The following is a 14,713-nucleotide window of genomic DNA, read 5'->3' on the forward strand; positions in this document are numbered from 1 at the left end:
AACATTTGTTTTTCCATCCCCTGTGGTTTACGATTAAGCTGATTTAGATGAGACGTAACGTCTACCATGAAATAAATTTTTTGGATCCACCACTGATTTCCCGTTAGTTCTGGATAGTGTTTTCAAAGAGAAATGTTTTAATTTATGTTAAAAGGGCTGGACACCAGCGCCTCGTGCATACAAACGTATTAGACTTCTCCCTTCCTCAATTATGGCACGAGATTAAATTATTTTTTAATATGCTATGGATATCTACTATTGGCATGTTTCTGTGTTTTTTTTTTAAATCGACCGTTAAATAAGCACGCTGGACTCTTTTCGTGGGTGTAAAAAAGATGCGATTTTATAGATGTTTGGTGGCTCCATAATTGAGGAAGGGAGAAGTGTAATACGTTTGTATGGACAAGGCGCTGGTGTCCAGCCCTCTTAAGAGCATTAGCTATAATGGAGTTGATAATCTTGATCACTGATTTCATTACTTTTTTCTGGAAATGTCTGCACACAACAAGGGCTTCTAGATGAATGACGCAATGGTAAGCAAGTACCCATGATTGTTTTTTCCTTTCAAGAGCAACAAACCCTTTTTTTACGCCGTTCATACTTTTCGCCCCGTCTGTTGAAATTTATCACAATTTTAGAGCCTTTGGCTAAGGATGATTACCAAAATTATCTCAATTTCATTCGCTAAATAAAAATTATCACATTTAAAATAAATAAAACAAGAAAGCTAAGTAATAGATCTGTGTATTTAATTTTCAATTATCATTTCTCTTAAAATTATTTAAATAAACTGCAATGAGAATAAATGTGGGGGGGGGGGGGGGGGGCACCAGAAACATCATGGCACGCATGCAGTCAAAATGTAAGAATATTAACAGTATTTATATAATAACAATTTTTTTCATATTCATCCCAGTATGCAATTGACTATGTGTCTTGAGGTTAAATTTTTGAGAAAATTACTTTAGGTAAATTTCACACTTGTAAGGCTTTTCCCCCGTGTGAGTTCTTAAATGTTTATTTTTTTTGATAAATGATTTTAAACAAATGTTACATTTGTGTGGTTTTATCCCAGTATGCAATTTTTCATGTGTAAGAAGTTGACATTTTTGAGTAAATGGTTTTAGTCAAATTTCACATTTATGTGGTTTTATCTCAGTATGATTTTTTTTATGTATCACGAGCATTGATGTATAATACACTAGATCCGCCCTCACGTCTTATACTGGTCTCCCTTTTGGCGCATGCAAAATACATGGCGCATGCACAGTTTCTCTTAGTAGGTACCGCTGCGTCGTAGGGAAAAAAACCCAACTTCTCAGCTAGTTAAACCCGCCGCACCCCTCAGTCAGTGTAGACAAGATCTCCGACCAAAATCACACGTCAGGGCCCATCTATGTGTATTATACATCAATGATCACGAGGAAAGATTTTCGAGAAAATGATTTTAGATAAATGTCACATTCGAGTGGTTCTATCCCAGTATGCAATTTTGTATGTGAAACGAGGTCAGATTTTCGAGTAAATGATTTTAAACATATTTCACATTTGTGGTTTTATCCCAGTATGTATCTTTTTATGTTTCTCGAGGTTAGATTTTTGAGTAAATGATTTTAAACAAATTTCACACTTGTAAGGTTTTTCACCCGTGTGAGATCTCAAATGGATCTTAAGTGTAGTTTTATCAGAAAATGATTTTATGCAAATTTCACATTTGTGTGGTTTTATCCCAGTATGCAATTTTTCATGTGAAACGAGGTTAGATTTACTACTAAATGATTTAAGACAAATTCCACATTTGTGTGGTTTTATCTCGGTATGATTTTTTTTATGAATCACGAGGTAAGATTTTTGAGAAAATGATTTCAAACAAATGTCACATTTATGTTTTATCCCAGTATGCAATTTTTTATGTTTATTGAGGTTATATATTTGAGTAAATGATTTAAGACAAATTTCACATTTGTGTGGTTTTATCAAAGTATGATCTTTTATATGTATCACAAGGTAAGATTTTCGAGAAAATGATTTCAAACAAATGTCACATGTATGTTTTATCCCAGTATGCAATTTTTTATGTATATCGAGGTTAGATTTTTCAGTAAATGATTTTAGACAAATTTCACACTTGTAAGCCTTTTCCCCCGTGTGAGTTCTTAAATGTCTCACAAGTTTATTTTTTTTGATAAATGATTTTAAACAAATGTTACATTTGTGTGGTTTTATCCTAGCATGATAATTTTCATGTATCAATAGGTAAGATTTTTGAGAAAATAATTTTAAACAAATGCCACATTTATGTGGTTTTATCCCAGAATGCAAATTTTTATGTGTATAGAGGTTAGATTTTTGAGTAAATGATTTCAAACAAATTTCACACTTGTAAGGTTTTTCACCCGTGTGAGATCTCAAATGGATCTTAAGTGTATTTTTATCAAAAAATGATTTTAAACAAATTTCACATTTGTGTGGTTTTATCTCAGTATGATTTTTTTTATGTTTATCGAGGTTAGATTTTTCAGTAAATGATCTAAGACAAATTTCACACTTGTGAGGCTTTCCTCCCGTGTGAGTTATTAAATGTCTCGCAAGATTTTTTTTTTTAATAAATGATTTTAAACAAATATCACATTGAAATAGCTTTTCTCCAGGAAGTGATCTTTTGTGTAAAATAAGTTCAGATTCAATGGGAAACGGCTTCAAGCAAATTTCACTATTATTTTGCTGAATTGTCGATTGTGAAGGCTCATCGTCCCATATTAAATCTTCCAATAAAACTTCTTCAGGCTCGATCTTCAAGCAATCACCTAATCTAATCAGTCGAGAGGATCCGTTGTTTCGAAAACAAGCCTTTCGAAAGCTGATCAACAATTCCAGATTAGTCTTACACGAAAGACACACCGTGTCTGGCAACCCATCACCACTTTTAACCTGCAGATGAAAGAAGTAGGATTAAGAGTTGACCGATTGGGTCCACAATAATTGTAACCTGTTACCAGCAACTGACATAAATTTGACAGCAGGTCCGAATGCGTTGCTCCAGACGCTCTGGATGAGGATCTGGTCTCTGGAAGATGGAGACGGAAGATTCGGCCGGAGCTGGTCCAAGACAAAGCCTGCACTCCATCGTCCCTGTATTTAACTCTGACAGCAACCAGATCGACTGACCTTCGCCTTGCTATTATTTTTTAGTGACATCTTTGGTCTAAATTTGTTACTAGCTTAGGGCTGCCATAATTAGTGTTGTAAAATTCTCGGTAATAATCTTTTGGCGAATATTCTCCAAATCGAGATTTTTCGAGAATATTTATTTTAAGAGCATATGGAGGGCTATTATATAATACTATTCCGTTGCAATTTCATTAATAATAATTTTTAATATTTTGCATTTCATATGTACAGAGAGAAGGTAAGCAAATGTGACTTTTGAGCAGTTGGCGAAACACAACAGATATGTTACGCCTATTATGAAGTTTGTGTTAAAAGATTTAACGATTTCGGAGATAAATTCAAAGCAACTTATTTATAGATGTGGAAGCAAAAAAAAAAACCAACTGACATTTTTGTGTTAATGGTAAACTCGCATTGTTTATTTACCAATTTTTATCCTATCTAAACTTAATAAATTTACGATTTCAGATTATGTATTTGTAGGAATCTCGTCGTCGTCATCGTCATCGAAACATTCGAGAATATTCCGCAACAACAAACTACATTCCCGAAACCCAGACGACATGCACCTGCAGTCATTATATTAAACTCAAGCGGAACGCCCCTACCAGTCGAGTGGAACCAAAACGGTCGAAACACGCCGCCACCATTAAAATACATCGAGCGGAAAGGCGCCAATCATTCCAGAAAATTCTACGCCTCGACAAAAGTGCATTCCTCGTTTACGCATCAACAAACACATGCGCTTACGCATCAACAACCACTTCCACCAATCGTTCCAGAAAATTCTACCCCTCGACAAAAGTGCATTCCTCTCTTACGCATCAACAAACCACCACCATCGATCAGGCGATTCCAGAAACACTATAAAAGGAGGTACAACCCAAACAACGCCAGTCGACCCACAGCAGCAAGCGTCGACACACAGCAGCAGACCAGTCAACATACAGCTCCTGACCAGCCACCACTACACTACGCGGACTTGGAAGATCAACCAGCCGGACGAGCCAGCAACACACTGCCGCATCCAGAGACCTTCTGAACATAGCTGAATGCCGAGCCAGCGACACTCTACCATATCCAGAGACCGTTGAACGACATACTTTTGCCCACAAATACCATACCTTTGTACAACCATAGGCAAACAATAAAACTTTATAAAACTAGCACAACAGTGTTTCGTTAGGCCGGGATACGGTCAACACACATGTACCCCGCCTACATATTATATTTTAAAAGTAGGCACTGATGTGAAATAACCATTAAAATATCCAAACTCATACAAAATCTGTGCTAACATAGCTGAGTTCAATGGCACTGTCCACATACACGATATCTACATACAATATTTCCATATCCAGTTCCCATATTGCAACATATGGTTGCTATTTAGGAACTGGATATGGAAAATATCGCAAATATCGGTAGTAGATATCGTGTGTGTGGACGGCGCCATTGAGTAATTAGTGGTATGGCGGCTCGCGATACGACATGGTCGAGTTTGGTCACCTTCCTGCGAGTGGGGACCAACTCGATTGTGTTCGGAGTTAGCTACCTCACTCTGCCTTCAGCTGTCATAAATAAAACACGTGCATTAACATGCCAGTCGTCTCATTCGTTCATCCCCCATCGTGGTAAATCCCTCACGGGACCGAAAGTGAAAAGCCCGAAAACGCAAATATTGAAAATCGAAAGATCTTACAAATATACATAGGTGAATCGTATAAGCTATTTTAAAATGAATCGATTTATGTAGGTATATATTTACCTGATTGCTTAAAACTCTACGACAGGTGGTTCTTTCGACTGACATTTTGATGGGGTGTACAAGGAGCACCACTCCGCGAACGGAATTACTCTGACTGGCGTTTCTGTTTGACAGACTTGTCTGAGAGTGTGTGGTGGGGGTGCGCCTTCGTCAATAATAGTAACGAACCCTATTTGCCACTTTGAGCAACTATGTGAAAACGAATATGTATGATTTTCTGGGTCTACCTCACGGGCCGGAATGTGAAATTACCGCAAACGCAAATATCGGAAGGCAAAGATCGAAAATCGAAAGTGCGCACGCACATTAATACGGGAGGAAAAGCCCGTTCCTCTTGTTTATCCTGCTCGCGCAAATTAAGTGAGTATGTACCGTTTACCATGCACCCTTTTTTTTGACCTTTCGACTTAAGATCTTTCAATTTTCGATGTTTGCCTTAAATTGCCGATGTTTAAGAGGGCTGTACACCCAAAACCTTGGTTTCGTATTCTCCTATTTTCTCAAGCAAAACTGGACCAATTTAAAAAAAAAATTCATAATCGGTATGAGAAAGATATCTTCTATGCACCTGTGCGCGTATTTTTTTTTAAATCCACCGTTAAACAAGCACGCTGGACTCTTTTCGTGGGTGTAAAAAAGAGGCGATTTTATAGATGTTTGGTGGCTCCTAGCTCCTATAAAAAATAACTAATCAAAAAAATAAAATGTTAGATGCATCCCAAAGGTGGACATCCATAGCATATTAAAAAATAATTTCTCTAGTGCCATAATTGAGGAAGGGAGTAGTGTAATACGTTTGTATGGACAAGGCACTGCTGTCCAGCCATGGTAATTGTATGTACGCATAAGTTGAGTTTCGGAGAAGTGAGCTGACTGAGCGCCAAAGGTTCACTCTGGCGTCTGGAGCTGCTGCGTCGGTTTATATACGGATGTTCTAGGCATGTCGTGTGCACATGTCTTTGTCTTCAGGGCACGTGTTTTATCCGTATGTTGACTTGTTTCCTGCATTAGCTATAATGGAGTAGATAATCTTAATCACTGATTTCATTACTTTTTTCTGGAAATGTCTGCACACAACAAGGGCTTCTTGATGAATGACGCAATGGTAAGCAAGTACACGTGATAGTTTTTTCCTTTCAAGAGCAACAAACCCTTTTTTTACGCCGGTCATACTTTCGCCCCGTCTGTTGAAATTTATCACAATTTTAGAGCCTTTGGCTAAGGATGATTACCAAAATTATCTCAATTTCATTCGCTGAATAAAAATTATTACATTTAAAATAAATAAAACAAGAAAGCTAAGTAATAGATCTGTGTATTTAATTTTCAATTATCATTTCTCATAAAATTATTTAAATAAACTGCAATGAGAATAAATGTCATGTGAGGAGGGGGGGGGGGGGGGGGGCGCCAGAAACATCATGGCCCAAATGTAAAGCAGCCAAAATGTAAGAATATTAACAGTATTTATATAATAACAATTTTTTTCATATTCATCCCATTGTGCAATTTACTATGTGTCTTGAGGTTAAATTTTTGAGAAAATGATTTTAGACAAATTTCACACTTGTAAGGCTTTTCCCCCGTGTGAGTTCTTAAATGTCTCATAAGTTTATTTTTTTTAATAAATGATTTTATACAAATGTTACATTTGTGTGGTTTTATCCCAGTATGTAATTTTTCATGTGAAACGAGGTTAGATTTACTACTAAATGATTTTAGACAAATTTCACACTTGTAAGGTTTTTCACCTGTGTGAGATCTCAAATGGATCATAAGTGTATTTTTATCAAAAAATGATTTTAAACAAATTTCACATTTGTGTGGTTTTATCGCTGTATGATTTTTTTTATGGATCACGAGGTAAGATTTTCGAGAAAATGATTTTAAACAAATGTCACATTTATGTTTTATCCCAGTATGCAATTTTTTATGTTTATCGAGGTTAGATTTTTCAGTAAATGATCTAAGACAAATTTCACACTTGTGAGGCTTTTCTCCCGTGTGAGTTATTAAATGTCTCACAAGTTTATTTTTTTGAATAAATGATTTTAAACAAATATCACATTGAAATAGCTTTTTTCCAGGAAGCGATCTTTTGTGTAAAATAAGTTCAGATTCGATGGGAAACGGCTTCAAGCAAATTTCACTATTCTTTCGGAGAATTGTCGATTGTGAAGGCTCATCGTTCCATATTAAATCTTCCAATAAAACTTCTTCAGGCTCGATCTTCAAGCAATCACCTAATCTCATCAATCGGGAGGATTCGTTGTTTCGAAAACAAGCCTTTCGAAAGCTGATCAACAATTCCAGATTAGTCTTACACGAAAGACAAACCGTGTCTGGCAACCCATCGCCTCTTTTAACCTGCAGATGAAAGAAGTAGGATTAAGAGTTGACCGATTGGGTCCACAATAATTGTAACCTGTTACCAGCAACTGACATAAATTTGACAGCAGGTCCGAATGCGTTGCTCCAGACGTTCTGGATGAGGATCTGGTCTCTGGAAGATGGAGACGGAAGATTCGGCCGGAGCTGGTCCAAGACAAAGCCTGCACTCCATCGTCCCAGCATTTAACTCTGACAACAACCAGATCGACTGACCTTCGCCTTGCTATTATTTTGTAGTGACATCTTTGGTCTAAATTTGTTACTAGCTTAGGGCTGCCATAATTAGTGTTGTAAAATTCTCGGCAATAATCTTTTGGCGAATATTCTCCAAATCGAGAATTTTCGAGAATATTCATTTTTAGAGCATCTGGAGGGCTATTATATAATACTATTCCGTTGCAATTTCATTAATAATAATTTAAAACATTTTGCATTTCATATGTACAGAGAGAAGGTAAGCAAATGTGACTTTTGAGCAGTTGGCGAAACACAACAGAAATGTTACGCCTATTATGAAGTTTGTGTTAAAAGATTTAACGATTTCGGAGATAAATTCAAAGCAACTTATTTATAGATGTGGAAGCAAAAAAAAAAACCAACTGACATTTTTGTGTTAATGGTAAACTCGCATTGTTTATTTATCAATTTTTATCCTATCTAAACTTAGTAAATTTACGATTTCAGATTATGTAGTATATTTTAAAAGTAGGCACTGATGTGAAATAACCATTAAAATATCCCAACTCATACAAAATCTGTGTTAACATAGCTGAGTTCAATGGCACTGTCCACATACACGATATCTACATAAAATATTTCCATATCCAGTTCTTATATTGCAACCTGTGATTGCTATTTAGGAACTGGATATGGAAAATATCGTAAATATCGGTAGAAGATATCGTGTGTGTGGACGGCGTCATTGAGTAATTAGTGGTGTGGCGTCTCGCTATACGACATGGTCGAGTTTGGTCACCTTCCTGCGAGTGGGGACCAACTCGATTGTGTTCGGAGTTAGCTACCTCACTCTGCCTTCAGCTGTCATAAATAAAACACGTTTATCAACATGCCAGTCGTCTCATTCGTTCATCCCCCATCGTGGTAAATCTGGGCATATCAAAAAGATGGGTCTACCTCACGGGACCGAAAGTGAAAAGCTCGAAAACGCAAATATTGAAAATCGAAAGATCTTACAAATATACATAGGTGAATCGTATAAGCTATTTTAAAATGAATCGATTTATGTAGGTGTGTATTTACCTAATTGTTTAAAACTCTACGACAGGTGGTTCTTTCGACTGACATTTTGATGGGGTGTACACAGTGGGTCGAAAAGGAGCACCACTCCGCGAAAGGAATTACTCTGACTGGCGTTTCTGTTTGACAGACTTGTCTGAGAGTATGTGGTGGGGGTGCGCCTTCGTCAATAATTTATTTATTTAATAGTTTTGGACCATTGTGGCATTACAGGAAGAACCTAATGCGCCACAATGGCCTACATTTGAAAAAGATATAAAAACATGATATAAAAAAAAAGTAAACTGTAAATAAAGGAAAAAAGCAAAAGCAGAAAACATGGTAAAATAAAATAATAAAAAAAAGTAACAAAAGGAAAATAATACATCATTCAGAGAGAAAAAAAAATAACAAAAGTGTAAAAATTAAAAATAAAATCCATAAATCCCATTCTTTGTTTACACTGAGCAAAATTAAAATAGTATATAAAAATGTACAAAGGAGAAAGAAAAAATAAAATAAAATAAAACAAAATATGAATAAAAAATAAAATCACAGTGAGGCCCAAATGGAAGAGAGTAGATTAAGATTCCACACATTCATCACATTCAAATTAAGAAAGTAATGATGAGCGCAGGTTACCAGATAAATATGTTAAGATAACATCCGATAATCTACGCTCCCCAAGGTGGAAAATATCACATTCAGGGACAGCAGCAACGATTTCATTGAGAAGTCGAATAGCTCTTGGAATAGGAGCCATTCGAAAAAGAACTGTGTGGGCAGCAGGTACAACCATCAAATGATGATGTCTACCACGCACATAATTATTAGGGACATAAAGTCCCAACTGTTCCAGCAACAACGGGCATGACGTATTACTACGCAATAGCTGGAGAACGAATCGAATTAACGAGAAGTTTCTCCGAAGTTCAATGGAATTATACCCAAGCATGCCCAAAAAGAAAGGAGTAGGATAGAGATATGGGTAGTACCCATACTCTTTCTTATAAAGAAAACGAAGAAATGCTTTTTGCACTTTTTCTATAATAAGAGAGTAGTTTGCTTCATGCGGATGCCACACAATTGCATTATACTCTAGCTTACTTCTAACAAGCGAGTTGAAAAGCAAGCGAGAAGACAAGGAGTTGGAGAATAATCTAGCATATCTCAAGACAAATCCAAGTCGACGAAAGGAAACGTCAGCAATTGTCTTGATGTGGTTGTGAAAGGTGAATTGAGGATCAAAAGTGATACCCAAGTCGACCATTGATTCCACGCGCTTCAACAATACGGATCCAATGGAATATCCGTGACAATAGAGCGAATTCGCACGTCCATAACTCATAATGGCACATAGTAACGAACCCTATTTGCCGCTTTGAGCAACTATGTGAAAACGAATATGTATGATTTTCTGGGTCTACCTCACGGGCCGGAATGTGAAATTACCGCAAACGCAAATATCGGAAGGCTAAGATCGAAAATCGAAAGTGCGCACGCACATTAATACGGGAGGAAAAGCCCGTTCCTCTTGTTCCTGTTGTTTATCCTGCTCGCGCAAATTAAGTGAGTATGTACCGTTTACCATGCACCCTTTTTTTTTGATCTTTCGATTTTCGATCTTTGCCTTAAATTGCCGATGTTTAAGAAGGCTGTACATATTCGTATTCTCCTATTTTCTCATGCAAAACTGGACCAATTTAAAAAAAAAATTATCATCGGTATGAGAAAGATATGTTCTATGCACCTGTGCGCGTATTTTTTTTAAGTCGACTGTTAAATAAGCACGCTGGACTCTTTTCGAGGGTGTAAAAAAGAGGCGATTTTATAGATGTTTGGTGGCTCCTAGCTCCTATAAAAAATAACTAATCAAAAATATAAAATGATAGATGCATCCCAAAGGTGGACATCCATAGTATACTAGAAAATTATTTCTCTAGTGCCATAATTGAGGAAGGGAGAAGTGTAATACGTTTGTATGGACAAGGCGCTGGTGTCCAGCCATGGTTATTGTATGTACGCATAAGTTGAGTTTCGGAGAAGTGAGCTGACTGAACGCCAAAGGTTCACTCTGGCGTCTGGAGCTGCTGCGTCGGTTTATATACGGAAGTTCTAGGCGTGTCGTGTGCAGATGTCTTTGTCTTCAAGGCACGTGTTTTATCCGTATGTTGACTTGTTTCCTGCATTAGCTATAATGGAGTAGATAATCTTAATCACTGATTTCATTACTTTTTTCTGGAAATGTCTGCACACAACAAGGGCTTCTTGATGAATGACGCAATGGTAAGCAAGTACACGTGATAGTTTTTTCCTTTCAAAAGCAACAAACCCTTTTTTTACGCCGGTCATACTTTTCGCCCCGTCTGTTGAAATTTATCACAATTTTAGAGCCTTTGGCTAAGGATGATTACCAAAATTATCTCAATTTCATTCGCTGAATAAAAATTATTACATTTAAAATAAATAAAACAAGAAAGCTAAGTAATAGATCTGTGTATTTAATTTTCAATTATCATTTCTCTTAAAATTATTTAAATAAACTGCAATGAGAATAAATGTCATGTGAGGAGGGGGGGGGGGGGGGGGGGGGCGCCAGAAACATCATGGCCCGCATGCAGCCAAAATGTAAGAATATTAACAGTATTTATATAATAACAATTTTTTTCATATTCATCCCAGTGTGCAATTTACTATGTGTCTTGAGGTTAAATTTTTGAGAAAATGATTTTAGACAAATTTCACACTTGTAAGGCTTTTCCCCCGTGCGAGTTCTTAAATGTCTCACAAGTTTATTTTTTTTGATAAATGATTTTAAACAAATGTTACATTTGTGTGGTTTTATCCCAGTATGTAATTTTTCATGTGAAACGAGGTTAGATTTACCACTAAATGATTTTAGACAAATTTCACACTTGTAAGGTTTTTCACCCGTGTGAGATCTCAAATGGATCATAAGTGTATTTTTACCAAAAAATGATTTTAAACAAATTTCACATTTGTGTGGTTTTATCCCAGTATGCAATTTTTCATGTGTAAGAAGTTGACATTTTTGAGTAAATGGTTTTAGACAAATTTCACATTTGTGTGGTTTTATCTCAGTATGATTTTTTTTATGTATCACGAGCATTGATGTATAATACACTAGATCCGCCCTCACGTCTTATACTGGTCTCCCTTTTAGCGCATGCAAAATACATGGCACATGCACAGTTTCTCTTAGTAGGTACCGCTGCGTCGTAGGGAAAAAAACCCAACTTCTCAGCTAGTTAAACCAGCCGCACACCTCAGTCAGTGTAGACAAGATCTCCGACCAAAATCACACGTCAGGGCCCATCTATGTGTATTATACATCAATGATCACGAGGTAAGATTTTCGAGAAAATGATTTAAGATAAATGTCACATTCGTGTGGTTCTATCCCAGTATGCAATTTTGTATGTGAAACGAGGTCAGATTTTCGAGTAAATGATTTTAAACATATTTCACATATGTGGTTTTATCCCAGTGTGTATTTTTTTATGTTTCTCGAGGTTAGATTTTTGAGTAAATGATTTTATACAAATTTCACATTTGTGAGGTTTTATCCCAGCATGATAATTTTTATGTTTATCGAGGTTAGATTTTTGAGTAAATGATTTTAAACAAATTTCACACATGTAAGGTTTTTCACCAGTGTGAGATCTCAAATGGATCTTAAGTGTATTTTTATCAAAAAATGATTTTAAGCAAATTTCACATTTGTGTGGTTTTATCCCAGTATGCCATTTTTCATGTGAAAGAAGGTGACATTTTTGACTAAATAATCTTAGACAAATTTCACATTTGTGTGGTTTTCTCTCAGTATGATTTTTTTTATGTATCACGAGGTAACATTTTCGAGAAAATGATTTTAAACAAATGTCACATTTATGTTTTATCCCAGTATGCAATTTTTTATGTTTATCGAGGTTAGATTTTTCAGTAAATGATTTTAGACAAATTTCACACTTGTAAGGCTTTTCCCCCGTGTGAGTTCTTAAATGTCTCACAAGTTTATTTTTTTTGATAAATGATTTTAAGCAAATGTTACATTTGTGTGGTTTTATCCCAGTATGTAATTTTTCATGTGAAACGAGGTTAGATTTACTACTAAATGATTTTAGACAAATTTCACATTTGTGTGGTTTTATCTCAGTATGATTTTTTTTATGTTTATCGAGGTTAGATTTTTCAGTAAATGATCTAAGACAAATTTCACACTTGTGAGGCTTTCCTCCCTTGTGAGTTATTAAATGTCTCGCAAGATTTTTTTTTTTAATAAATGATTTTAAACAAATATCACATTGAAATAGCTTTTCTCCAGGAAGTGATCTTTTGTGTAAAATAAGTTCAGATTCAATGGGAAACGGCTTCAAGCAAATTTCACTATTATTTTGGTGAATTGTCGATTGTGAAGGCTCATCGTCCCATATTAAATCTTCCAATAAAACTTCTTCAGGCTCGATCTTCAAGCAATCACCTAATCTAATCAGTCGAGAGGATTCGTTGTTTCGAAAACAAGCCTTTCGAAAGCTGATCAACAATTCCAGATTAGTCTTACACGAAAGACACACCGTGTCTGGCAACCCATCGCCTCTTTTAACCTGCAGATGAAAGAAGTAGGATTAAGAGTTGACCAATTGGGTCCACAATAATTGTAACCTGTTACCAGCAACTGACATAAATTTGACAGCAGGTCCGAATGCGTTGCTCCAGACGCTCTGGATGAGGATCTGGTCTCTGGAAGATGGAGACGGAAGATTCGGCCGGAGCTGGTCCAAGACAAAGCCTGCACTCCATCGTCCCAGCATTTAACTCTGACAACAACCAGATCGACTGACCTTCGCCTTGCTATTATTTTGTAGTGACATCTTTGGTCTAAATTTGTTACTAGCTTAGGGCTGCCATAATTAGTGTTGTAAAATTCTCGGTAATAATCTTTTGGCGAATATTCTCCAAATCGAGATTTTTCGAGAATATTTATTTTTAGAGCATCTGGAGGGCTTTTATATAATACTATTCCGTTGCAATTTCATTAATAATAATTTAAAACATTTTGCATTTCATATGTACAGAGAGAAGGTAAGCAAATGTGATTTTTGAGCAATTGGCGAAACACAACAGAAATGTTATGCCTATTATGTAGTTTGTGTTAAAAGATTTATCGATTTCGGAAATAAATTCAAAGCAACTTATTTATAGATGTGGAAGCAAAAAAAAAACCAACTCACATTTTTGTGTTAATGGTAAACTCGCAATGTTTATTTACTAATTTTTTCCTATCTAAACTTAGTAAATTTACGATTTCAGATTATGTAATATATTTTAAAAGTAGGCACTGATGTGAAATAACCATTAAAATATCCAAACTCATACAAAATCTGTGTTCATATAGCTGAGTTCAATGGCACCGTCCACACACACGATATCTATATACGATATTTCCATATCCAGTTCTCACTCTGTCTTCAGCTGTCATAAATAAAGCACGTGCATCAACATGCCAGTCGTCTCATTCGTTCATCCCCCATCGTGATAAATCTGGGCATATCAAAAAGCGGTCTCCGTGACGAGACAGAATGTTAAATTACAGAAAATGCAAATATCGGAAGGCAAAGATCGAAAATCGAAAGATCTTAAGTCGAAAGATCAAAAAAAATGGTGCATGGTAAACGGTACATACCTTTGCCTTCCGATATTTGTGTTTTCTTTAATTTATCATTCTGTCTCGTCACGTAGACCCATCAAAAAGATGGGTCTACCTCACGGGACCTAAAGTGAAAAGCCCGAAAACGCAAATATCGGAAGGCAAAGATCGAAAAGCGAAAGATCTTAATTTGAAAGATAAATAAAGGGTCTCTCCCCCCCGTCGTACATACTCACTTAATTTGCGCGAGCAGGATACAACAGGAACAAGAGGAAGAGGCTTTTCCTCCAGTATTCTGCGCGCGCACATTAAACAAGGCTGTATGACCACAAGCGAGATAATTTCACCGCATCCCACTCATATATATTATATATACATAGTACCGTTTACCATGCACCCCTTGTTTTTGAGTTTTCGACTTAAGATCTTTCGATTTTCGATCTTTGCCTTCCGATATTTGCGTTTCACTTTCGTTCCCG

At 36.2% G+C, this 14,713-nt stretch overlaps 5 protein-coding genes across 5 annotated transcripts in view; 1 reads left to right on the top strand and 4 right to left on the bottom strand.

Annotated features, from left to right (window-relative positions):
- Window positions 1–14,713, bottom strand: part of Naxe (NAD(P)HX epimerase) — a 29,235-nt gene that overhangs the window by 12,363 nt on the left and 2,159 nt on the right. The gene's annotated exons all lie outside the window — the stretch shown is intronic.
- On the top strand, window positions 729–4,339 carry LOC143913868 (uncharacterized). Its single transcript, XM_077433906.1, has 6 exons — window positions 729–968; window positions 1,509–1,842; window positions 2,008–2,946; window positions 3,021–3,257; window positions 3,403–3,574; window positions 3,655–4,339. The coding sequence occupies exons 5-6, from the start codon at window positions 3,530–3,532 to the stop codon at window positions 4,039–4,041; spliced, it is 432 nt and encodes a 143-aa protein (XP_077290032.1). The 5' UTR covers window positions 729–968; window positions 1,509–1,842; window positions 2,008–2,946; window positions 3,021–3,257; window positions 3,403–3,529; the 3' UTR covers window positions 4,042–4,339.
- On the bottom strand, window positions 730–3,199 carry LOC143913809 (uncharacterized). Its single transcript, XM_077433823.1, has 2 exons — window positions 3,008–3,199; window positions 730–2,931 (listed from the first exon to the last, which is right to left on the bottom strand). The coding sequence occupies exons 1-2, from the start codon at window positions 3,125–3,127 to the stop codon at window positions 1,543–1,545; spliced, it is 1,509 nt and encodes a 502-aa protein (XP_077289949.1). The 5' UTR covers window positions 3,128–3,199; the 3' UTR covers window positions 730–1,542.
- LOC143913864 (uncharacterized) lies at window positions 6,238–7,569 on the bottom strand. Its single transcript, XM_077433894.1, has 2 exons — window positions 7,383–7,569; window positions 6,238–7,306 (listed from the first exon to the last, which is right to left on the bottom strand). Exons 1-2 carry the CDS (start codon window positions 7,500–7,502, stop codon window positions 6,407–6,409), a joined length of 1,020 nt encoding a protein of 339 aa, XP_077290020.1. The 5' UTR covers window positions 7,503–7,569; the 3' UTR covers window positions 6,238–6,406.
- Window positions 11,047–14,005, bottom strand: LOC143913827 (uncharacterized). The gene is made up of 2 exons (XM_077433846.1): window positions 13,268–14,005; window positions 11,047–13,191 (listed from the first exon to the last, which is right to left on the bottom strand). The coding sequence occupies exons 1-2, from the start codon at window positions 13,385–13,387 to the stop codon at window positions 12,052–12,054; spliced, it is 1,260 nt and encodes a 419-aa protein (XP_077289972.1). The 5' UTR covers window positions 13,388–14,005; the 3' UTR covers window positions 11,047–12,051.

Source organism: Arctopsyche grandis, chromosome 1 (genome assembly GCF_051622035.1).
Source record: "Arctopsyche grandis isolate Sample6627 chromosome 1, ASM5162203v2, whole genome shotgun sequence".
Classification (NCBI taxonomy): Eukaryota; Metazoa; Arthropoda; class Insecta; order Trichoptera; family Hydropsychidae; genus Arctopsyche; species Arctopsyche grandis.

Coding starts and splice junctions, on each gene's coding strand:
- LOC143913809 (XM_077433823.1), bottom strand. CDS start 3,127: ATGGAGTGCAGGCTTTGTCTTGGACCAGCTCCGGCCGAATCTTCCGTC. Junction 2,932..3,007: donor GGACCTGCTGTCAAATTTAT/GTCAGTTGCTGG, acceptor TTTCATCTGCAG/GTTAAAAGTGGTGATGGGTT.
- LOC143913868 (XM_077433906.1), top strand. CDS start 3,530: ATGTGGAAGCAAAAAAAAAAACCAACTGACATTTTTGTGTTAATG. Junction 3,575..3,654: donor CTGACATTTTTGTGTTAATG/GTAAACTCGCAT, acceptor ATGTATTTGTAG/GAATCTCGTCGTCGTCATCG.
- LOC143913864 (XM_077433894.1), bottom strand. CDS start 7,502: ATGGAGTGCAGGCTTTGTCTTGGACCAGCTCCGGCCGAATCTTCCGTC. Junction 7,307..7,382: donor GGACCTGCTGTCAAATTTAT/GTCAGTTGCTGG, acceptor TTTCATCTGCAG/GTTAAAAGAGGCGATGGGTT.
- LOC143913827 (XM_077433846.1), bottom strand. CDS start 13,387: ATGGAGTGCAGGCTTTGTCTTGGACCAGCTCCGGCCGAATCTTCCGTC. Junction 13,192..13,267: donor GGACCTGCTGTCAAATTTAT/GTCAGTTGCTGG, acceptor TTTCATCTGCAG/GTTAAAAGAGGCGATGGGTT.